This window comes from Orcinus orca, chromosome 3 (assembly GCF_937001465.1).
Source record: "Orcinus orca chromosome 3, mOrcOrc1.1, whole genome shotgun sequence".
In the NCBI taxonomy this organism is placed as follows: Eukaryota; Metazoa; Chordata; class Mammalia; order Artiodactyla; family Delphinidae; genus Orcinus; species Orcinus orca.
The window spans coordinates 128,956,576-128,980,336 of record NC_064561.1 but is presented as its reverse complement, the minus strand read 5'-3'; the positions used below and the strand labels follow the sequence as shown (position 1 = coordinate 128,980,336).

General features: G+C 43.1%; 2 protein-coding genes across 6 annotated transcripts in view; one reads left to right on the top strand and one right to left on the bottom strand.

The window, feature by feature from the left end:
• Nucleotides 1–6,025, top strand: part of MAP1B (microtubule associated protein 1B) — a 93,449-nt gene extending 87,424 nt beyond the window's left edge. For both annotated transcript variants that reach the window (XM_004270793.3, XM_033429982.2), the window contains 2 exons: nucleotides 1,140–1,378; nucleotides 2,501–6,025. In XM_004270793.3, coding sequence (XP_004270841.1) covers nucleotides 1,140–1,378; nucleotides 2,501–2,656 — 395 coding nt within the window. In that variant the 3' untranslated portion in view covers nucleotides 2,657–6,025. The remainder of the gene's footprint in view (nucleotides 1–1,139; nucleotides 1,379–2,500) is intronic.
• A 9,555-nt stretch (nucleotides 6,026–15,580) lies between these two features.
• Nucleotides 15,581–23,761, bottom strand: part of MRPS27 (mitochondrial ribosomal protein S27) — a 90,914-nt gene continuing 82,733 nt past the window's right edge. For all 4 annotated transcript variants that reach the window (XM_033429983.2, XM_033429984.2, XM_004270794.4 and 1 more), the window contains exons 9-11: nucleotides 21,762–21,904; nucleotides 19,578–19,751; nucleotides 15,581–16,823 (exon numbers count right to left, since the gene is read on the bottom strand). In XM_033429983.2, the coding sequence (XP_033285874.1) occupies nucleotides 16,584–16,823; nucleotides 19,578–19,751; nucleotides 21,762–21,904 (557 nt within the window). In that variant the 3' untranslated portion in view covers nucleotides 15,581–16,583. The remainder of the gene's footprint in view (nucleotides 16,824–19,577; nucleotides 19,752–21,761; nucleotides 21,905–23,761) is intronic.

The following is a 23,761-nucleotide window of genomic DNA, read 5'->3' as shown; positions in this document are numbered from 1 at the left end:
CAATTCACTGCTGGTTTCGACTCTGGGATGACAGCCTCTATACATCCCATGGAGAAAGGCAAGAGGATTAAATATATAGGATCCAGCTAGTATTTTAAATGGCTTTACAGCAGTGGTCTCAAACCAGATACACACTAGCATCAGCTGGGGTGCTTTTAAAAAATGGTGGTGCCCAGCCCAGTTAAGCCAGACTCTGGGGCCTGGGGCCTGGTATTAAGCATGCTAAGTGATTCTAATCATGTGGCCAGGGAAAGAATCACTGCCTTAGAATGCTAGTTGTATTAATGTTTCAAAAAGTTTAAACCTTCTAATTAGAACAAATCAGAAAGCCAGCTCACCAGACAAGGTGCCCAGAAACTTTGGGGTTAGTCTGAATCTTTACTTTGCCCGGGCTTTCTGATTTAGACTGGGAATTTTGGCTGCTACGTGCCCCTGACCTCAGTCTGGTATGTCCTGATTGGCTAGAGAAAGCCTAGTCTTTCTGACCCTTCCTCTTGCCAAAGTTTGGTATCCGATCTTGTCTAAGGAGAGACGTCTCACATTTTAGAGTACTGTCCTAAGGAGAGAATACAGTGTTTCATCAGTTTATGAATGAGGTTGAGGTGCTGAGGGTCTTGGAAATCATATGATGTTAATTAAGATCTGACCACTGGCTAGGTCGAATGTAAGGGTATAATATTCAGCTGTGGGCAAAACTGCTTTCAAATGAGATCTTAACTGGATTACAAAGATTGCTTAACTGTGTTTTACCAAATGCAGATATTTTCTTTTGTCCTTTAGAAATCTGTTTCTTAGACCACTTTTCAAATTAAAATGCACATTAGTAGCTCTTTCAGAAGGAGTGTTACTTACCTAGTTCCATCTTTGAGGAAGGCCTGAACTCTTCTTCCTAATGGGTTGTCCACAAAGGGAAACATTCCATTCTTCAGTTCTCCTGTTGAGATGGTAAACAACCAGGTCATATTTTCTCAAACTGCCAGTGTTAAATGCCCTCTGTGAGAGAGGGGAATGCCCAGTACCCCCTCCCCACGTCCTAGAGGACCTTCTTGGGAAGGAGTAGGGAAGGTGTACTGGACAGATGGGTCTCTTCGCATTCCTGTGACCCCGGCTTTCTCTTTATTTTTGTTCATTTACCGAAGGGCCAGGAAACACCAAGACATCCAAGCCCTCAGCTGTGCCTCCAGGCCCCCCTGTGTACTTGGACCTGTGCTATATTCCCAACCACAGCAATAGTAAGAACGTCGATGTTGAATTTTTCAAGAGAGTGAGGTCGTCCTACTACGTGGTGAGTGGGAATGACCCCGCTGCTGAGGAGCCCAGCCGGGCTGTCCTGGACGCCTTGTTGGAAGGGAAGGCCCAGTGGGGCAGCAACATGCAGGTAAGAGCTCCAGGACAGTGTCCGCACTGCACATGGAGCTGTGTCCAGAGGCAGAGGGAAGGGACCATGTTTAATGAGGCACCATTATGACTGTGGATCCACCTGAGGTACCCTGGGGCGTCCGCCACATATAAACTGTCCTGAGGACAAAGTGGACTTAACACACAGAAGGCGGTCTAAAAGTATTCTTGTTACCACCAGCCACCAGGGACTTGGAGGAAAGCCACTTTACCACCCTAAAGCATAATACATTTATCTGCAAAATGGGACCAAGATTACTTGCCCTTCACCCTAATATACCAAGAATATTAACCAGTGTAACCAAGTGGTCATATTTCCATGTGATGCGGATAAGGACTTGTCTTTACTCCTTTGTGCTTCACAAGTAGACCAAAGCTTGGAATATGGCCGTTTAGAAAATCGGCTGTCCAGTGAGATGCTGCAGGAGGGGCACTGCTGGAAATGGTCCCCAGCAGGATACTCCCGGCTCCCAAGCATCATAACTAGGCACGAACCACTCTTAATACTATGTCAGCTATGGTTTTTGCTTATCTAAGTTTTCCTTATGGTTTTGTAGTCATTCAGTAAACTGTGCTTGCATAACATTGAATAGAAATGCTGGTTATTTCATCATATGAAATCTAATGAGAAACACCCAGTGGCCTCTTACTGAATACGAGGTGGAATTTTTACTGTTCAAGCCAGTGCCCGCCTACCCACCCAGCTCCTCTGCCCCTAAGCACACACACAAATTAAAGATACAAACGTTTGTTCTTAGGATCAGTTATGTTAAAGGAAATACAAGAAATTCCACCTTAACCGAAGCACTTCTCTTAACACTAAAGAACTGAAAAACCGAAGACTCATTGATAAACTAATTAGCTAGTCATGACGTGCTTTTGGTTCCAGTGTTCAGCTCCCCCAGAAAAACTGATTTTTTAGCAGCTTTATTCTGGTTCCTAGAAAACGTTAAGTTGAAAAATTCTTTGAATTTCCTAAGGACAATAGAAGATTTTTCTCTTTGCCCTTCTTTTTCTAATGGTCTAATACCTCGCTGTTCTGTTTGTTTTTCATCCGATTTCCGGTTCTGCTCTTCAGCAGCTGTTTTTTCTCTCCCTGCAGGTGACCCTGATCCCAACGCATGACTCGGAAGTGATGAGGGAATGGTACCAGGAGACCCATGAGAAACAGCAGGAGCTCAACATCATGGTTTTAGCAAGCAGCAGTACCGTGGTTATGCAAGACGAGTCCTTCCCTGCATGTAAGATTGAACTGTAACAACCAGACCAGCCGCACCACAGGGTTTGAACTTTGTTTCCAGAAATTCTTCAGTTTGAAACCACCTTTTCTAACAAAAGTCAATTCACCTAAATAAGTCGCTGAACTGTTACCTGCCAAACGCTATACTGTGTCATGGTGATACAAGTCACTAATATTTCTCAGTTTTTGCTGATTGCTAAGGGAAGTAGCAGTCTTCCCACACTAGGGTTCAAGTTACTGCAAAATTACCTACCCCAGTTCATCTCTGCTGAACATTTGGAAACCATGCACTAGCAAACCCAACTGATTTCTGCTAGGTAGAGGCATCTGTCTTAGAGAGAGAAAGAGAGAGAGAGCGCGCACGCACAAAAGAGAGGGAACGCAGAACAGAGAGAGAGAGAGAGAAAATGAGAAAGAAAAAAAGAATGCAAGAGGAGGAGATGTAATGGTAGAGAATGCTGGTAAGATACCAGAGAGAAAGAGAGAGCAGGGTGGGGCAGAGAAGAGAAAATAACCATTAGTTAGGTCTGCATTGTCTATTCTGTAGTTTGCACAGGCAAAGTTTGCAACTTGTGTCAGTCTGAGTCATCAAAAACGGTCTTAATTTCCTAAAACAAGTTGGCTGGAAGAAAACGGAAAAGAACAAAACTTGTAATGAGGGCATGTGAGATTTTTCACGCCTTAATTAAATAAGCTCCTTCAGCTTGAAGGCTGCACACTGACAAAACGTAGTGAGTGTAGACTGGACATGCAAGTGGTTTGAACCCCATTCAGAACTCTCAGACTCTTCAAACACACGAGTAGATTGATCTAAGGCATGCTCCCAGCATCTGTGCACCCAGTTAGTCCACTCTGAGTCAATTAACCTGCATGTGGAGACACCCAAGTCCACCCCGATAAACAAGCAAATACCAAAGCAGTTGGGAGTACATACGGTAGACAATTTGCCTTAGGAAGTGACTTGAATGTACAAAGATACTTGATGCACTTATTTTTTAATGTGAGACAGCGAGTTTATAAAACATCCGTGTAGGATTATAGATACTCCAGTTAAAGGAGCATGTGTGTGCGCGTGGGAGGGGTACTAGGAGCTTACCTGATTGGTGCAACAGTCTGATGCTGAGCATTGCGTGTTGAATACCACCTCAGGCCCCTCAGCCAAGCAAGTTGAGCCTTTCACAGCTTCTTTACTACTGCAAGTTCAAGACTGAAACGGCTTCTATGATCAGAACTGGGAAAACAGTGAATCTTAATGGTGGAAGAGGTTCTCAGCAAGTGTACAGTATTTAGCTTCCCTCGTCTTACATTGGTTTTTTTTTTTTTTTAATTTTCCATTAAGTTCAGCATAATTATGGGAACAAGTGTACAGAAGAATTTTTTTTTTTTAGATATGTGAGAACTTTTCATAGATGAACTTTTTAACAAATGTTTTCATTTACAGGAAAATGCAAAGAAAATTTTCAAGTGACAGTCTTTTTTTTTAGTGTTTCGTAAGACAAAAAAAATGAATAATGTTTTTTGAAGTTCTGGTGAGATTGAAGTCTGATATTGCAGTAATAATATTTATTAAAAGCCCATCGCTACCAGGAATAGTGATACCTCCCACCCCTTGAGTCCCATAACAAAAATCTGAGTATGTGCTATCTTAGAGTGGGGGAGAATGGCTACTTTTCCAGGCCTTTACGAGTACATCACCCAGTGGTGTCCTACGTACTTCTTTCAAGATCTTCAACCATGAGGTAAAAGAGCCAAGACAAGTTCAAAGAACCCTAGCAAAAATTTGCTTGGGGATTTTCTTTTTTGGAAAAAAAAAACAAAGAAAAATACGTTGAAAACAAATGAATTCCCAACTCCTACGGTTCATCATGTAGAGTTCAGAGATCATTTCCATCATTGTCATCATTGAACTATGAACCTGGGAAGCCAGATCATGATTAAAACTGACGTTAAGTTTCAAGTTGCAGATCAGCGCACCCAGTGTTCAGATGTGGCAAACTTTTCAGTGACAGCTGTGCTGGGCTCTGTTGAGTTGCGTCTCCTGCAGACTCTAAGATCTATGGAGTAGTCAACAATCACCTCGTTTTATTTTCTATGTTAGTTATTTATTTCAGAATTAACATTTTAGTTTATTTTTGTCTGATAAGTGTGTGTTTTGCACTGCTAACTACTATGAGGGTTTAAACAATGCTTCTTCCGGGTCCCTTCACCGAGGACCTAATGCAGTCTACTTAATGCTGTGAATTACATTTTTCAAATGTTTAATTTTTTAAAAAAATTAATATTCTATTTTTTTTTAGGCTTCTCTAGAAATGCAGCTTTTATTTATTACCCTATTTCTTTGAAGTCCTTAAGAACAACGCATTGATTTAGGGTACAAAAAAACGAGCACATGATGGAAAACACATTGTGACAAAAAAGGATTTCAGTGAGTATAAACTCACCTACTTAAAAGGTATTTTAAGAGACAACCTAAGACTCTCAAGGTGATTATTTAATAATTAGTTAAGTTGGTTCACATGATGCATTGGAAGAGAAACAGATTTCCAGCCTTCTTGCCAAATCCAGACCTCTGGTTGATTTTTCTTTGATAGAAGATGGAATTATTTTCCAATTTCCCAAATTAAATTTATTTAACATGTACATTATTTTGCTTTAAGAAAAAAACCAAACATTTTAGGAAAATTATAGCCACTCTTCAATTATAACCATTCTATCCCACTCCTTTTTTTTTTCTTTTCTTTTTTGCTATGGAATTTAATGGAAAAATACAAAAGCTGTCACTGGTCAGCTGGCTCTTTTTCCTATGAAACAGATCAGTACCTTTCTCCATCCATTGTTCTCAGTGATGACCACAGAGCCTGAATATAACAGGAACACCAATATTTACATTACAGGTTGCTCCTGTCCTTCCAGACACCTTTCCTACCTGTGTGACTAACCTAATTTTGCTAGTTTCATAAATACACGATTAGTTTAGTAACAGCCATCACAATGTACCATGTACATTCATGGTGAGAGCTAAAGATTGACACAGACTTCTAGGAGCTTTATTCATACTGATTACTTAATCCAATTGTATAGATTGAATATTTGAGTGAAAGGAATTTACACTCTGTTTAAATGATGGGATTCCATCGAGATAGCACTCATGATCATGAACTTTTTGGTAGTATTCTTAAAATTCTACAGAGACTAAACGTTAGAGATGATCCTCCATTTTCAATTTTAACTAATTCTATCCCCTTTCTCAAAACCCAATCCCTGTGCATGCTTTCCCAGTCTTGTGGTGGGGCTGGATACAGTGACTGACCCTCCCCTCCCTTCCCAACCCTTAAATGCCATTTTCCATGGTGTTCCAAAAAAAAATGTTTTTTTTTTTCTTAACCTTACATATCATAGTGAATGGTTTCCCCAGTGTATATGAATGTTTTAAGTGTCTCCAATAGCTTACACAGTTTAGGAGCTTTCCAGTACTTATTTAATAAGATTTAATCATTTGCTAATGGAAATTTTATCACTTCCCATTTTCCCTGTTACCAAATTTCAGCTCTCAGGAGCTGCTCTACAATTCTAAAATTGCTTTTCTTGCCTCTTTAGTCACCTGTCACAGGAGGTTCTTGCTCAGTAATGACATTGTGAGTTAGATTAATAACTTTTTTTTTGCGCTTCAGATTTAGAAGAAAAGACCCTGTTTCCATCTGAAAGGAACTGTAAGCTTTTATCTTTTAACCAACTGAACAACACACCAAAAGCAGCCTAGGGGGTGAGCATTTCTTTGAAAGCAATTAGGTTATTCACCTGGTATTAAAACTATTTACTATGAAAAAAAAAATCTGTGACTTTATTAATTTAAAAGGCAGCATCAACAACTGAAAAGGAAGGGAAGAAATAAATAGCTTCTCTGCACTCATTTGGAGCTCCCCAAAAAAGGAGCCATCGAGATGGGGCATCAAGACCGGGGCTGCCCTTTTCAGAACGCCCCTGCGGCACTGAGTCAGGCTTATGGCGCTGCATGCAGCCCTTCTCCTTCCACCCTGGAAGGACATGGTCTTGAGCCTGGCTGAGAAGCACCTCCCACTCCTCTCTCTTGTTCTGAATGGTGTTTGTGTCAGTCTGCAGCTGTGTATGGTATTATGTCTTATAATCCTGCATCACTTCTATCCTATCCAGTCATATCTAATGTAGAAAATTAGTTTCCAGTGAAAGTAATATGTAGTGCTTTTATGATATTTGTGTGCAATATCCCCTCTTCCATTGAGGATATTTGATGTAAAAGAAAAAAAAACACCTCAGTTCCACAATAAAATACAAAAGTGGCAAAAGTTGGTGTGTGTGCTGTGCTGTCTTTTGTCGTGTGTTACTGAGTTGGGTGCGTTGGGGGGCTGGGGCGTGTATGGTGGGTTCATTCACAAGGGGTGATGGATTTTGTTCTTTTCAGAGTGGGCTCCCTGGCTTTTGGTAAACCGCTGAGAGGGCCCTGCTACTATTTCTACAACTGTTGTCTCATTATCCTTTATAGCCAAGCCCTAGAGGACCTTGGGGTCTAAGGACAGAAACCGGAAGATCAGAGAAAGAGTTAAAATTACTGCTTAAAAAGAAAAAGTCAACAGAGCAGTGTATCTGAAGGAGGATATTGGGAGGGTTTCCTACTAAATCACAATATAAACCAAAAACCAGGTTTTAATCTTAGCTCTGCCACACCTGGCTGTGTGACCTCAGTCACTTAATCCATCCGGAACTCCCTTTCTTACCTGTAAAATGAGAGGATTTGACAAGATGGTCAAACTGGATGATCCCTCCTAGGGCTGACTTTCTGGGGCTCTACAAAGTCATCGCACTCGGTCATTATATCCAGTACGTTATCTCCTTTTTGGTTTCTTGCTCAGTTACAGAGTAAGCTCTATATAACATAATATGCTGTGGATTGGATTCACACCTAGGAAATACAAGTTTTTTAGGAAAAGTGATGATAAATAATAAAAAAAAAGAAAAAAAGGAGGAATTCTCCTCAGTCATTCAATGATTATTGTACCTCTACTCTATACCCAGCAGTGGGTAAGACCATGGGGGTTTAAAGGTGAGCAAAACATAAGTCCTGCCCTAACTGAACGCGGTGACTGGGACTCCCAAAATGCAAGGATGAGTGAAGGTGACCATAGGAAAAGCACCAGAAATGATGTCTAAACTGAGACTGTGTGTGTGTGGTGTGTGTGCGCCTCAATTCCCGCCACAGAAGACGTGCCCACAGAGTGATCAACAGACCTCCAGTACCTGGTCTTGTCTGTCCTCAGAGATGGTCCTTTGGCCTCAAAAGGCCACTGCAGCCTGTCTGAAGTCATAATGATGTTCCTCTGTCACAAACACTCCTTTTAATCCTACACTGTGCTTCCAAGCCATGGGGCTGGTCGACCGGTCCCATCAGAAGTCACTGTGTACCAGAAGGCATTCTGAAATCCCTCCAGAAATTAAAGGGTTAAGCATGTGAGCACTCAGGGTGGGAAATAATCACCAAGAGATTTTGATTACATCTGTCAGATTAAATTTAAATAAGTTGTTTTCTATTCCACTGCCAAACTACTCAGTTCCAGGAAGTCTTTCTGGACTGGACACAGGGTGACCACGCATCCTGCTTTGCCCAGGACTGCCCTGGTTTCAGCATGGGAAGTCCTGTGTCCCAGGAGACCCCCTCAGCCCCCGGGAAGCCCCAGAGTTGACCATACCTGAACCCCTCTGTGTGTTTCTATCCCACTCCCTCCGGACCGAGCACGGCGGAGATGGTGACGAGTTCATCTCCTTCCAGCTGGTCCTTTTCTACTTTGAAGGTAACTTTTCTTCAGTTTCTGTTTTCCTATTTTGCAGGCAAATCAACAAAGTTCTGTTAAGGTACTATGACTACATTTTCTTTCTCTTTATAAATGTATTGCTCATTCTAGATGCTTCTCTGTGTCCCTTCAATGACCTTTCAACACCCACTTGACTCATGAATTCTTGGGTCTCTTGCATAATCCTGGATCCCACCATTTCCTCTCTGATCTTATACTGTACGTCTTAGAAATTCACTGGAGCCATACAGGCAGATTGAGTTTTGGTCACAGTCAGTTCCTTTAATATGAGCAGTTCTGGCTAATTCTCTGGGGGTTACTGGCAATGTTTTCACAGATGATGGAACATCATTATGAGGCCACGTTCATGGGGTAATCACCTCTAAAAAGTAGGCACAGTTCTAGTTCATGGATTTGACTATCCTTGACTCAAACCAATAATGCATGTTACTTCAATGCAGTCTCATGGATTTAAATGCTATGTGTCAACTGATGACTTTTACAATTTGTGTCTCCAGTCTGTACCTCTTCTCTGATCTCCAGACTCATATATTCAGCTGTCCATTAAAAGCTCCATTCGGGTGTGCAGTGGGGACCTTTAAAATATCCCAAATCAAATTTAACATGCCCTCAAATAAATGCCTGGTCTCCCCTGACTGCTTCTCCTTTTAGGCTTTTCCACCTCGGTAAATGGTACATCATCCCAGTTGCTCAGGTCAAAAATCTTGGCCCATCAGCAAATCTGCTGGCTCCACCTTCAAGACACACCCAGTCTAACCCCTTCTCCTCACGTGCGCTGTTAATACTGTTGTGCAGGCCAGTCATTTCTCCCCTGGATAACTGCAGTAGCCCCCTAACTGGTCTCCTGTTTCCTGTCCTCGCCCTCCAAATATCTGCACACAGCAGCTAGACTAGAATAATCCTCTAAAAATGTTAGGTTACACCATGCCATCCGGTGCTCAAAACCTTCAAATGGGTTCTCATCTCAGTAAAAGCCAGCGTCCTTACTAATGGGCTGGCAGTCTTCACCACCTGTCCTTTCCTTTACCCCTCGTCTCCCTGGCCTCAAATCCTGCTGCTCTGCGCCTTGTGCAGTCCGCTCCAGCCACATGGGCCTTCCTCATACATGCTAGGCACAGTTCCCTCCAGGGCCTCAGCACTGGTGTCTTTGTCTGCCACGCTTTTCCCCAGGCGACCGACCCCATGATCCTCAGCCTCATCCGCGTGGGTCTTTTCTCAAATGTCATCTTCTCAGGAAGGCCTTCCCTCACCGCCCTGTGTTAGGCTGCAACCTCCACCACTTAACCAGAACTCTCTTTCCCTCTTCCTTGCTTTGTCTCTATCACATATCACCACGTGACATGTTATATACTTATTATGTGTCTCCTTCCGTAGACTAGAAACACCACGAGGGAAGGGATCTTAGTCTATTTTGTTCCCTTCTGTATCCTCAGTGACTATTTTAACCATTCCTGACACACACTAGATGTTCAATAAATATTTGTTGAATGACTGAACGAATGAATGAACGTACATAGTCCCAGGTTAGCACAGTGATTATAGGGGCTTGTCGTTTGAAAGGGGCTTTGGAATCAGACAAGCATGGGTTCAAGCACTGTCCTTGCCACTTATTAATTGTGTGGCCCTAGGCAATTCACATAAGTCTCAGTTTTCTCCTCTGCAAAATGAGGGTAATAATCCCTGCCCTGAAGGGTTGCGGTAAGGATTAGAGAGGATTTATTTAATTAGGATTAAATTACGTAGGAATGGGCATTCACAAAGAGCAGTTGTTAAATATAATTTGTGTAATCAAGATGGGTACATGATTGCTTGTGAACCAGATCCGGGAAAACGCTGACACCCAACAGTGGCCCAGCAGACTGTCACTGGAGGAAACTTAGCGGGCATTCTTGCAGAGTCTATTCCAGATACTATCTTAGGCATATTAACCTCGGCATTTTAAGAATTAAAATGTTGAACTCTGCAGAGATGAAGCATCATGGAAACCAAAAGGGCAAGCAAATTCTCTTACCACTGGGTATATCGGAGGATATAATGTCCCTTTTATAAATCCTTTATAAACCTTCCCCAAAGTCCTTGATCTAGCATTTAAAGCCCATAATGGAATTTATTTTCAGACACTTCTTTTTTAAAGAACAAACCATTTTCTGAACATGTCCAGCTCAGATCTGGAATCATCACATTCATGTATAATAAACACAAAACCTAAGTGTCACTCACTGTTTTGTTTTAAACAAAGATCCTGGTGGTAACTGCCACACTCTCAGAGGCGTTGCCACCATCCTTTGTTTGGACTTCCTTGTTACCATACAGGTAATAACATCCTCATGGCAGCATGCAATGTCAGTGAAAAGGCCAAATCAATGAGGAAAGAAAAGGTTATTTTCAAGTGAAGAAGTTATTTAGAATAAAAGGCAACTTTCTGACATAACTATGTTTGTTAAAAAGTACTCCTTTCCCTGATTCACTAAAGCCAAAACTTCATCCCTTCCTCAGCCACACGACTGGGTGCAATGGTGTCGGGTTCCGCTGACTCAGGGGAGGAAGCAGCTTCATTGTGGAACTCAAGACTCCTGGTTCCAGCTACATACCCCCAGGTAGCAAATCATATATATCACAGACAGCCTACGGACTGGGAGAAACTATTTGCAAATGATGCGACCGACAAGGGATTAATTTCCAAAATATACAAGCAGCTCACACAATTCAATAACAAAAAAACAAACAACCCAATCAAAAAATGGGCAGAAGATCTAAATAGACATTTCCCCAAACAAGACATACAGATGGCCAAGAAGCACATGAAAAGATGCTCAACATCGCTAATTATTATAGAAATGCAAATCAAAACTGCAATGAGGTATCACCTCACACCAGTCAGAATGGCCATCATCAAAAAGTCTGCAAACAATAAATGCTGGAGAGAGTGTGAAGAAAAGGGAACACTCTTGCACTGTTGGTGGGAATGTAAATTGGTGCAGCCACCATGGAGAACAGTATGGAGGTCCCTTAAAAAACAAAAGTAGAGTTACCATATGATCCAGCAATCCCACTCCTAGGCATATATCTGGAAAAACTCAAATTCGAAAAGATACATGTACCCCAGTGTTCACAGCAGCACTATTTACAACAGACAAGACATGGAAGCAACCTAAGTGTCCACTGACAGATGAATGGATAAAGATGTGATGTACACACACACACACACACACACACACACACACACAATGGAATACTACTCAGCCATAAAAAAGAATGAAATAATGCCATTTGCAGCAACATGGATGGACCTAGAGATTATCATACTAAGTAGAATAAGTCAGACAAAGACAAATATGATATCACTTATATGTGGAGTCTAAAATATGATACAAATGGACTTGTTTACAAAACAGAAACAGACTCACAGACATAGGAAACAAACTAACGGTTACCAAAGGGGAAAAGGGATGGGGAGGGTAAAGTAGGAGTTCGGGATTAGCAGATACAAACTACTACATATAAAACAGATAAACAAAGTCCCATTGTATAGTACAGGGAACGGTATTCAATATCTTGTAATAAACTATAATGGGAAAATATATAGATATCTGCATCACTTTGCTGTACACCAGAAACTAACACAACATTGTAAATTAACTATACTTCAATTTAAAAAAAGAAAAAAATCATATAAATCACCATTTACCCTTTTCCATATGGACTTTTCTGAGGAAGGATAATGGCCCACCCTCTATCACTGCATATTTTATACTCATATACAGTTAGACAAGAAACAACTAATGTACATCACTGCAAAAATTCCTGTGGCTGCCTGGCTTGTATACCCTAGACGAGGTTTTGTAAGCTTGGCACCACTGACATTTTGGACCAGATAGTTCTTTGTTATGAGGGCTGCCCTATGCACTGTAAGAGGTTTAGCAGCATCCCTGGACTCACTAATATGTTATTTCATTGAGTGAAAAAACGACTTTGATAAACCAGTTTTCAAGGCCTCTATTTGTAAAATGGACAAATTTCCCACACACATATCTGATGTCCACAGCCAGCTAGAAGGTATGAAAACAAAAGGCAAAGTTTGGTGCCAAGGCAACACAGCCCCAAGAAGAGGAGAGCAAGGTATGTGTACCTCATAATTGTTTTTTCTTCTTCTACTACTCTGCCTTTTTCTTCTATTTCTTCTTCCTTTTTTGGTGGGGGAGCGGGGGACGCGCAGGGTGGGTGTGGGTTCATTCCAGTGCCACTTAATTTCTCTTGAACACCTACTTTACACGACTCCATGGGGAAGAAGAGGACCATCTCTACCCCAAGACAGCCTGAGACAGACCTATGTGACTGACTAAAGCACAAAACAGGTGATGATGATTTCCCTTCATTAGAGCTTTCCCATCTCTGGGCTTGAAGTGCTCTTGCTGTGAACACCCATATCACTTTGTGTCTCTAATGATACTTTTTGGTTTATCAAGGGCAGGGCTTTTTCAACCACTCCATTATTATATCAAGAGGAAGGTTCAAGATACATCAAAAGGCGCCTTTTGCTCAGTAAATTAACCATCATGCATGAAGCATGATAGGTGCATATGTGCCTGCCCCCTCTCTCTCCCTAGAATATAAGTTATTTGAGGGTAGGGTCTATCGTGTACTCATCTGTGTAAGCTCAACAGTTCCTAGTACAGTGCCCAGCATACAGTATGTGCCACACAGAGGCCTGTGAGCGCAGGAAAGCAGCGCCAGAACAGAGACAGCCTGTGTGCTGTAGTCACCAAGCTTCTAAGGGAGTGATCAGTGCTGCTGAACAGAGCAGAGGGGAAAGAGTCACTGCAGTTGGTATGCAGCAGAGTGAAAGCCAAATTCTCAGGGTCTAATGAACCAGCAACGAACCAGTAAGTGGAGATACCCTTTTAAGAAGTTTGGAGACAAAAGGAAGGAGGGACAGGGTAGGAGCTTGACTGATGGCAGGATAAAGGCTTTTTTGTTTCTAAAAGGGAAGGAAGTCTTGAATAAGATTGCAGGCTTGGAAGAAGAAATCTGTAGAGACGATGCAAGATGGAAAGAGAAGATGGCCTGGAACAGGCAGGCAGGTGAGGAATCAGGTCACAAGTGAAGAGCCTAACCTTGGAAAGGAGGGCGGGGACACCTATCACTTTGAAGTAGAAGGGATGATGGAGAGAACAGGAAAGGAGAGAGCTGTTAAGGCAGAAACAAGGGAGACTGAGGTTGTATTATGTGGCCTAAATTTTCTTGATAAAGCAGGAGGCAGGAACATCTGCTCACAGTTCTGGTGGGGCAAGGGTCCAGGGCTTAAGCAGACCCAATAGAGAAGCTATTGAGGTAAAAATGAGAGTCAGTAAGAGAAATGAAAGAACTAAGTTGAGGAGGACAGCTGTAAATCTGTAGAGGAATCAGCCTGACATTACAACTTTGTATGTCAAACTTAGTGGGTCAGAAGCAAGGAGACAGAGAACAAGTGGTGGTGTGTTTGTCTCCTAGGGCTGCTGTAACAAAGTACCAAAAACTGAGTGGCTTAAAAAAGCAGAACTGGAGGCTAGAAGTTCAAAATCAAGTTGTCAGCAGGGTCACACTCTCTTTGGTGGCTCCAGGAGACAATCCTTCCTTGTCTCTTCTGGCTTCTGCTGTTGGCTTGCAATCCTTGGCTTGTGGATGCACCACTCCATTCAGGTAGCCATCTTCTCCCCGTGTGTCTTCACCTTGTCTTCCTTCCGTATCTATCTTTTGTCCAAATTTCTCCTTTTTATAATTTGATTTTAATTTGATTATCTTTGTAAAGACCTTATTTCCAGCTAAGGTCAGATTCTAAGGCATTGGGGTCAGGGCTTCAACATATTTTTTCCTTGGTGGTGGTGGGTGGACACCATTCAACCCATAACAGGTGGCTCCAAGGATACAGGTCTGTGGACGCCAAGTGGGCCTGGATAAAGGGAATGAGAAGAAATTAGAGATGCATCAGTGGGATGGCCAACCATGGGGCCCAGACTGGAAGGCAGGCAAGCAGGGTCTGAATTCTGGAGATTGAGGGTTTGAGTGACAGGGTTAAGGCTAAGGGTTTACAGGCAGAAAGTACAGGGAAGAGCTGGTTCAGCGGGAGTCACATGATGAGAGAAAGGGAAGACTGGGAGAATGCGACTTCAGGCTGTAAGAGCTTGGATTAGTGATACGAGACTGGAGGTCTGACTGTGACTATGGCAGGTCAGCTAGAGGGAAGGTCATCTGTTACAGTTCAGGTCATCCCCAGAGGCCAGGGTACTGACAGTAGTTTCTCCATCCACGTGGAAGAAATACAGACGGTGATATTGGTGAAAAGACCAAGGACAACTGTGGTCAGCTCTCACCATCTAGGAGGGTGGTAGGGTATCCTATAGCTCAGGGGAGGAGAGCCTGGGGAAAGGGGAGTAGATGGTGGGGAAAGACTCTCGAGAGTTCCTGAGAGAGATGCGGGCACATGTGTGGAAGAAGTCCGGGAGTGGAGAGCTTGGAAACTCCTGCTGGGCAGCAGCACAGTGAAGTGGTCTCTTGAAGCCTGGAAGTAAAGTGCCACAGGCACAGACAAGGAGGAAAATGCAGGCAAAACTATGAGCTGAAATATCAACCAGATGCTTCATGTGTGATGGTTGTTAATTTACTGAGCAAAAGGCGTCTTTTGATGTATCTTGAACCTGCCTCTTGATATAATAAGGGCTGAAAAAGTCCTGCCCTTGATAAACCAAAATGTCAGAACCAACTTTTGGTCATAACCCTCTTCTTAAGTAAGACTCAGGCCCTGTGTTGGATACGGATTGCAGGTATGTACGGAGGGAACATGCAGGGTGAGAAGCAGTGGGAACCTGACCCCACATAAGTTACTTAGTTTCAGTTTCCTTATTCAAAAATAGGGTAAGAGTAGCTCACTCATAGGGTTGCTGGAGCTCAGCGAGTTCTGAACACAAGTTAGTGGTTGTGGTGATTATTATTATTATTACAAATGCCACAGTCTACTGGAGAAGGAGGGTTGAAAATATGCTGCTCAAAATCATAGTGACTATAATGACGATGAAACTCCCTACTTCTCCCTCCCTTGCCCCAAAGATGAAGAATACACCAAAATGATCCTAGAACATTTATTTCCACAGGTTCTTGATACAAAAGCACAATCCTGCATAAAAGTACACCACTACACATGAGGGCAAAATTACACAGCAAGCAAGAGCGGCCACTGACCCCTTCCACAGAGAAACCCCAGAGAGAAAATTTCCACCTCCTGACAGTTTTACAATCAGTCATGTCTTCTACGCACTGCAAGCCCCATCCCATCTCTCATTTTCTCCAATTGCTAACTGAAACTTGTGTTCACAAATTGTATGTGTGTTCATGTGTGTACACAGAAGGCTCACTTTACCTACTTGATGAGGGGCTGAGACAATGCTTTGTAGGAAAGTTACCGCAACATGATGGGGAGTCAAGCCACGGAAGCTTCAGAGCTAGGGCTAGCTCTCTCCTCAAAAGCCCTGACATGCTAAAAATGCCACCGGGGGTCCCTGAAATTTGAGAGCCAGTAGGTCTTGTGTTTGCTCCTGTACTGAACTTCTCCCAGTTCAGGTCTGGGAGGGGAAAGTGGGGATGTGCGGGCATCCCATACCCAGCTCAGGCTGAGAGCTTGCACGCAAGAGGGGACTAGGGGACAAGGTCTCAGGACCTGCAGGTGGCCTCGGCTGGGGACACAGAGACCATTCAAAAACTTGTGCTTGAGACCAGATTCTTCAGTCACAGCTTCTCCCACCACCATCGCTAGGTATCAGGGATTTTCAGTCTTCAAAATTGATCCCTGTCCCCCAAGAACTCCACTATAAGCGTCGAGAGCCCTTATTTAAGGTATTTAGCTAGTGGCTTCAGTCTGACCATTTGCCACTTTCATGGTTCCACAGTCTTCTTGGCATCCGGGTGGGTGGTCACATGGCTTGACATGTGAACAGCGTGGCTTCTGTACCTTAGGGGGTCTGCTTTAAGAACAGGAGAAGGTGGATGCAGGACACTGAGGCTGCCCTCATGGTCACTGTGGATCCTGAGATGGGCTCTTGTGAAGTTCCCGTGGCCCCTGAGGGGCCTAATTAGGCAGATGCCTCTGCTGCTCTTCGAGCCTCCTGCGCCTGCTTGGCCCTCTCCCTCTGCTCCTTTTCCCTCTGAATCAAATGTACCCAATCCAGATGCCACTGCTGCAGCTTCTGCTCATAGGCAGCGATGTCTTCTGCTTCACAGGTAGGGAGCTGTTCCTTGACAAGCTGGGTGGTCAGGGTCAGAAGGCTTTCTGACTCAACTTTGCCCAGAGCGTGTAGCTTAGAATGTAAGGCCTATTGGAAACAAAGGAAAAAAAAAAAAAAAAAAAAAGAAGATGTGGGAGGGGCAGGTAGGTAAAGAATACAAAGAGGAAAAGAGAAGAGGTTAAGTCACTTACAAAATCTCCACACATTCTGCTCACAGGAGAAGGTACTTTATTGGGAGCCTGTCATGCTGCCTTTCATCCAGGCACTGTTAGCTTTTGCTTTTTTTTTTAATTTCAGCCCAGCAATTCTGCTAAGATGCACCACATGTCATTTCTTCCCCTTCACTCACAAACGGTAAATGGAACTCCATATGCTGTGACTCCCTGTGTAATTTCTTGTTTTAGACCACAAACACTGCACAAGAAAAGAAACCTTCATTTCCATTCTGACCTGCACCAAACCAAGCAGCAAACTCCAAGAACAAAGAACCCTAAGATGGAAACAAAATGGCAGAAGCAGCTGATAAAATGGAGCAAGTTCATCCATAGCTTTTCCTTTAGAATTACTGGGATACATGTTTGCCTAACCAGTATTCCTTTCAACAGATGGAATTCATGTCAACGCTTTCTTACTAACGGCATGCTAAACAGCTCCCATGAGTGCCTGCGCTATTATAAGCCTGCACGTGCTGTGCTTCACTGCAGGTCAGCCTTGACATCCTGACTACTTATGGCTCCATCTGAAACGGCAGCTCGATTTGGTCAGTATTGTATTTCTGGAGAAGTAAAGTACTAAAAACACTAATCTACTTAAGTGCTTCAAGATGTAGATCATCAGAGACCCACTTATGGCCCCAGACTTAGCATATATGACACACCCCATGTTCCACAAAACAAATGCAATCTACTGGCATAGGTGATGAGGCCTGCTCTAACAGCAGGGGCTGGAAGGTGGGAAGGATCCACGGGCTTCAAGGAGTGGTCACACGTCTGGTGTGACAGGTCAGCCACAAAAATGAGCCCCCAAAAGATTACCTGGGACTAATAAAAATCAGGCACCAGGAAGAAAAGGAAGCGTAAAATGAGAATTCTTTCTTTCTGATATCACTTCCCACCTGGTTTGAGGCCAAGGAGACAGCTTGGGACACCAGAATAAGGACTCAACTCTGAGTCAGCAAATCCAAAGTGTTCAAATTTGTGTTCAAATCCAAAGTCAGTCACTTATGGACTAGGTTCCCTCAACCTTAGTGTCATGTAACACAGGAAGAGCAGTATCTACCACCCAGGTAAGGGTAAAGGAAACGCAGTAGTGCCTAACACACAACTAGCAGTCAAGAAATATTGGTCTTTTTTTGTGTGAATTAAAAAAAAAAATGCACTGTGGAAGAGTGAGGGCTGAGAATTCAATGCTGGCACAGATTTCTATTCTCCGAGATTAAATATATAAGCAATAAGAAAAAGGTGGTAACTTTTAAGAGTCGTGGGGCAGCCTTGGTCAATAAGAACATGGTAAATGATAATCTATGGGGCTAAGCAGATTTTTTGCTTTTTAGCTTTTCTAAATCTGCAAAGTTAAGAGGAAAGAACAGGTATGTAAATTCTTAACCTAGCTGCTAATTCTCCGTGTACCCTGAAAACATCGATTAACCTTCCTTTTTCAGTTTCTAAATTATAAAAAGGGGAAGTTGAGCAATTACCTTATAGAAGTACCCGGAAAAACAGCTACTAAAGGTATTAGGATCCTCCTTAGAACAAGGGGAAATAGATTTCCCACAGCTGGTTCAATATAATTACTGCAAAGATTTCAATGTAATACTCTGGCAAAGTATACATCCCTCTGCACCAAAAGGACACAATGGGTCAGCTGAGAGGGATGGGAACGTTTTCTGCTTCACACAATGAATTCTCCTTCAGGCAGCAATTTTTTTTTCCCCCCGCTTTTTGCTAAATAGATGAGAAACACAGCAAGGAAGAGGCCAAGGGCTTAAAATCTGAACATGGCTCTTCCTCCCTGACTCTGATCACAGAGCATTTTGGGACGTAGAGTTGAAAGCTACCAAAGGCAGTTTGAGTGCTCAGGGCTGTCCTGAAACCTGTAGAAACCTGTTTACACCATCCATGTAGTCCAGAGAGCATTTCCAATGGCCCTAGTGCACACCACAAAGCCGAGCAAGAGAAGATGCCTGCCTTTCATCTTCATCATATTCAGATGAGGCTTTGTGATTTCTACCTGGGTTTCTGGTGATCAAGAAGGTTCAATGTAATATGGAGAAATGACCAGATCCTCTTCACCCAGGGCTGAAGTCAGGTGCTTGCTATGAGAAGGCAAACTGTTACCCATCCATCAGGCAGACGTCAGGGATGAGTAGCGGATAATGACATGCTGCCTTAGGAAAACTGTGACCGATTCGCTCAAGTATGAAAAGGAGCATAAAAATTCCATTTGTTTCTTTTAAGACCACTTCCTGTGTGAAGCAATAACAATGTGATTTTTTTTTTTTTTTTTTTTTTCCTGTATGCGGGCCTCTCATTGTTGTGGCCTCTCCCGTTGCGGAGCACAGGCTTCGGACGCCACAGGCTCAGCGGCCATGGTTCATGGGCCCAGCCGCTCCACGGCATGTGGGATCTTCCTGGACTGGGGAACGAACCAGTGTCCCCTGCATCGGCAGGCGGACTCTCAACCACTGCGCCACCAGGGAAGCCCAACAATGTGATTTTTGATGTCAGTTTTTAATGCCCTTGTGTGTGACATTGATGCATGAAAGGACTGCTGGTCTATCACCATGGCAGAGAAGCATGCTTAATGCACAGCTGAGAGGGACTCAATTCTGCTACAACTCACCTCAAATCGTTCCAGGTAACGGGGAAGCTTGGACTGTTCAGTTTCCTCCACATCCAGCTGCTCCACCAGTTCTTCTGACCTCTGGGTCTTCTCACCTTCTTGGGGCTGGTCCTCTGAAGACCCCTGGGCTGGAGCGGTCAGAGCCACCTTCAGCGCTCTGTCCAGCACATCGAGCTGCAGAGCAGAAAGGGGGGCAGAGATTAAACATCCTGTGGCCCTGAAAGCACTGGGAGGGAGGCTGGAGAAGGGAAAGGAAGGGAAACCTGGGATCTAAAATATTGCGAGAAGAGTTCTCTTATCAAATTATAGGGAACAGAAATGGTTATATAATTTTACACTAGAAACACCCTGTCCCATGGCATGAACACTTAGTACAAAACAAATGGAACAATAAGCAAGCTCAGAATTATCTGTATAAGTGAATCAACACAGCAGCTTTTGATTTCACTTTTAATCACCCAGGTAAGAATCCAAGAATCATGCTTGATGGGTACTGAAGTACCACCCCTTCCATGTTTTTCTTCCTCAATTGCTTTGGAATTGGGAGAAAGGGAAAGAAAAACCACTACAGACCAGAACCAAAATGGGCCACTTTGAATGCACAGTAAAACCTCTGAATCTAGGCAGGGACCTTCTTCAGAGAAAAATTTTAGCTCATAGGGTATCCAGAGATTAGGGATCAGTCAATCTATATAAGCTGCTGACAAAGACCAGATAGGCATACATGAAATTTATTGTAACAGGTGATTTCTATGGCTTACAAAGTAAATAAACTATAAAACGGAAGGCTTCTTTTTGTTTTGACCCCTCTCCCCTACCACTTTCATTTTGGGGCAACCTCCCTCGACCCTCAAAGGGCCTAATCATCAGAGATGGGACAGAAACAACCTCAAGGCCAGCATTAGCACCTGCATGGATAACGATTAATTCTGTCCATGTCACTTCAGAACAAAAATCCAGAAAATACTCCAAGGCTTTTGAATGCCACTAATATATTATACCCAAATGTGTATGTGGGATATACATATATATACATATACACATACATATATGTGACACATATCCCACTCTTGCTGACATCTGAATCACATTCCTATGAAGTCAGAACACAAACAACGCAAATCTGTCTCCAACTGGAAGGAGTATTTCCCTGGCAAAGCATTTATGTATAATTTTGTGTTTTCAATCACCAGCACTGACTACAGCAGGGTTAAAACATGAAAATGTATTTAGAAATGTGTATACTTGGTAAATGTCTGGCAGAGAACATAAGGCCTCACTAGACACCAGTATAAGGAGCCAGTATAGGGACCAGACTTGTGCATCCTGTGACTGCGCAGAAGCCATGAGGTGAGTCCTAGTGATCAGCATCAAGGCAAAACAGATAAGCAGCTGCTCAAAGTTAACTTTTACACCCTGTTAATGAAACAACTGATGTCCTTCTATGCCTCACTCTGGCTACAACAGCTGCTTGGGCAGGAGCGAACACTGTTGGCTCCCTATCGGGTGTAAGCTCGTCGCGTGCTTTCCTGTAGCCTGAGCTCACTCTAGTAACTTCGTAGTGTCAAGAGCCCAAGGTGACCAAGAGGGATGAGCTTTGAGGCTGGTGGGAGGACAGTGTCCTAGTCCAGGCAAAGTGAACGCCTTAGAACTATGAAAGGAACATTTGGTCCAGATCTCCTCAGCATCATGCATTCACCACAGAATAGTTTAATGGAAGGAAAGAAAGACAGTGCCATCTCTAGTTCCTAGACTCATTTCTTGAGAGCTTGTATGATGGAAAAAACTGACAGGTAGTTAGGCTCCAGGGACTAAATGAGGAGACAGAAATGCCAAAAATTAAAGATGAAATCTTAACCTCTCAAGCTCCTACTGAGGTTTTACTTTAGGGGTCGGGCGGAATTAAACAGTATTTTACAGAATTCAGTTTGAATTTTAGGGAAGGGGAATGGTCTTCCTCCCAGATACTGAACTATAAAATCAACATCAATCTTATTTTCTAGTGCTTTTTGTCAGTAACATTGAGAATGTTTGTGGTTTTTCACTCCTTTTCACCTGAATAAGTACATGATTCTATAGAGATAAAGAAAGTGGGGCATGGGGGAGACAAGGAAAACAAATCCAAAGCCTGACTTATGAGTAACAGGAGATGATAAATCCCACTGAATTAGACAGGGAACTTACCGCTTCTCTACACAGCTTTCCGTCTTCTGGGGAGGAGGCCACCTTCTCCATTACTTGAAGGGCTCTGTTGAGGTACCCTGGCTGCCACAGCAGGGGCATGTTATGGTACACAGCCCGCAGCCCTTGCTGCAATTCCACCTTCCCTGTGGCCAAAAAGAACAATGAAGAAGGCTCAGCTGTGGCTTCCCACTATGTCTGAGACGGAGGACTTGAAGGCACAAGCGAATACTTACCTGGCAGCTCTAGAAATAGAGAAGGATCGTTTCAAACCTATACCAAGAGCCTCATCCCACCCAGTGAATGGGGACACTTTGGATGTATGATGAAAAATGTAAAATTCTATGTATACACCTTTCAGTATAAAGTCATGTGAACTTATCTTTCCTCTTTTTCATTTGGACTACTGGAGATTATCATGAGGATATATGAATCAAAGGGTTGAGGGAAATTTACAGACGTTGCTATTTATTTTTTATTTATTTATTTTAATTTGGCTATGCCGGGTCTTAGTTGTGGCACGTGGGATCTTTAGTTGCGGCATGCGGACTTCTTAGTTGCGGCACGCATGTGGGATCTAGTTCCCTGACCAGGGATCGAAACCAGGCCCCTTGCATTGGGAGTGTGGAGTCTTACCCACTGGACCACCAGGGAAGTCCCTACATAGGTTGTTATATCTGCCTCTAAGTGGAACTACCCTGACAAAACAAGTCAAACAACTGAAATACTAGTTTTGTTTCAAGAACAAAATCTTCCTCTGAAAAAGAAATTCCACAACTTTTTCCCAGTGGAAATCTTGTCAACATCTGACAACTTCCCCTGCCAGGAAATGTTTGACATTTTTCAAAATTCTCCAAAACACCCCATGAAACACTCTTTATGAAAAAAAAAAAAATCTCACTTTGCTCTCCTTTCCTTTATTTGAGGTTCATCAGTACTTAAATCGTATAGTCCTCATTCATCCTTTTGGGTATCAGGACATGAATGTTTCTCTTGGTACCTCAAACAATCACAACTGGAGCTTAAAACATGGCTGGCAGCAAGGTCCCCGAGTGAGGACAGGGGCTGTCTCTGGACTCCTGGGGAACAGAAACTTCTGCACTAATGACCCAAGTCACCTTGAGCTGCCAGGTCTTAAATCTACCTTCACTTATCTTTCCCGGGAAGGAGGATTTGGGAAAGCTGTAGTGGAACATAAATAGACAAAGCTCATCAGGTGACAGCTAATTTTAGATCTGTAAGATGCTTGGGGTTGGCTGCAGTCACGTTCTGGGAAGCTGCTTCTGTCAGAGGTGAATGAGGCTGCGCAGCACAGGACACAGTGAGAGCAAAGGGCTTTGGATCTGATGCTCCCAGACCCAAAACACCCGGGCCTCTGCTTAGCAACAGGAACAACAAAGTATATTTTCTTAGCCTTGACAACTTCCCGGCCAATTCATGCAGTGTAACAATCCTGAGTGCTCATCTGAAGGCAAAGGCCAAAAACGTGTAAATCAATATCAAAAGTAGATGGTAAGTAAAGAGAAAATGATTTTTAAAAAGAGTGGTCAACTCTTTTGTTAGTCTGATCACCAGCCTGATGAAGTCCTCTCTCTGAGTCAGTTTCTATCAGAATCAGCATCTGAGAATGCCACACTACATTTTATTGGTGAAGATCAACTCCAAAAGCAGTCAAACTGCTATAACTTAGATGATTTTCAGAAAACAAAGGTAAGCAGACACAATGTATGATCAGAAGGGACTTTCTCAAATGCCTACCTACTTAGGAGAGAGACTGCAAGGATAATGAAATAACATGCATTTAATAAACCTGTGTAAATTGGGACACATTTTATGCACATTTAGGGTGAATGTTATTTGCCCAGATTCCACACAACCCAAGTGCCGAGGCTGCTCCTCAGGAGGCTTTGCCCTCCTGTCTGATTCTCATGCAATCCGGGGCCTAAAGCAGAGCTAGCTGTCCTGTGTGTGGCACAGCCACATTGCACCAGTGAGCCCCTCTC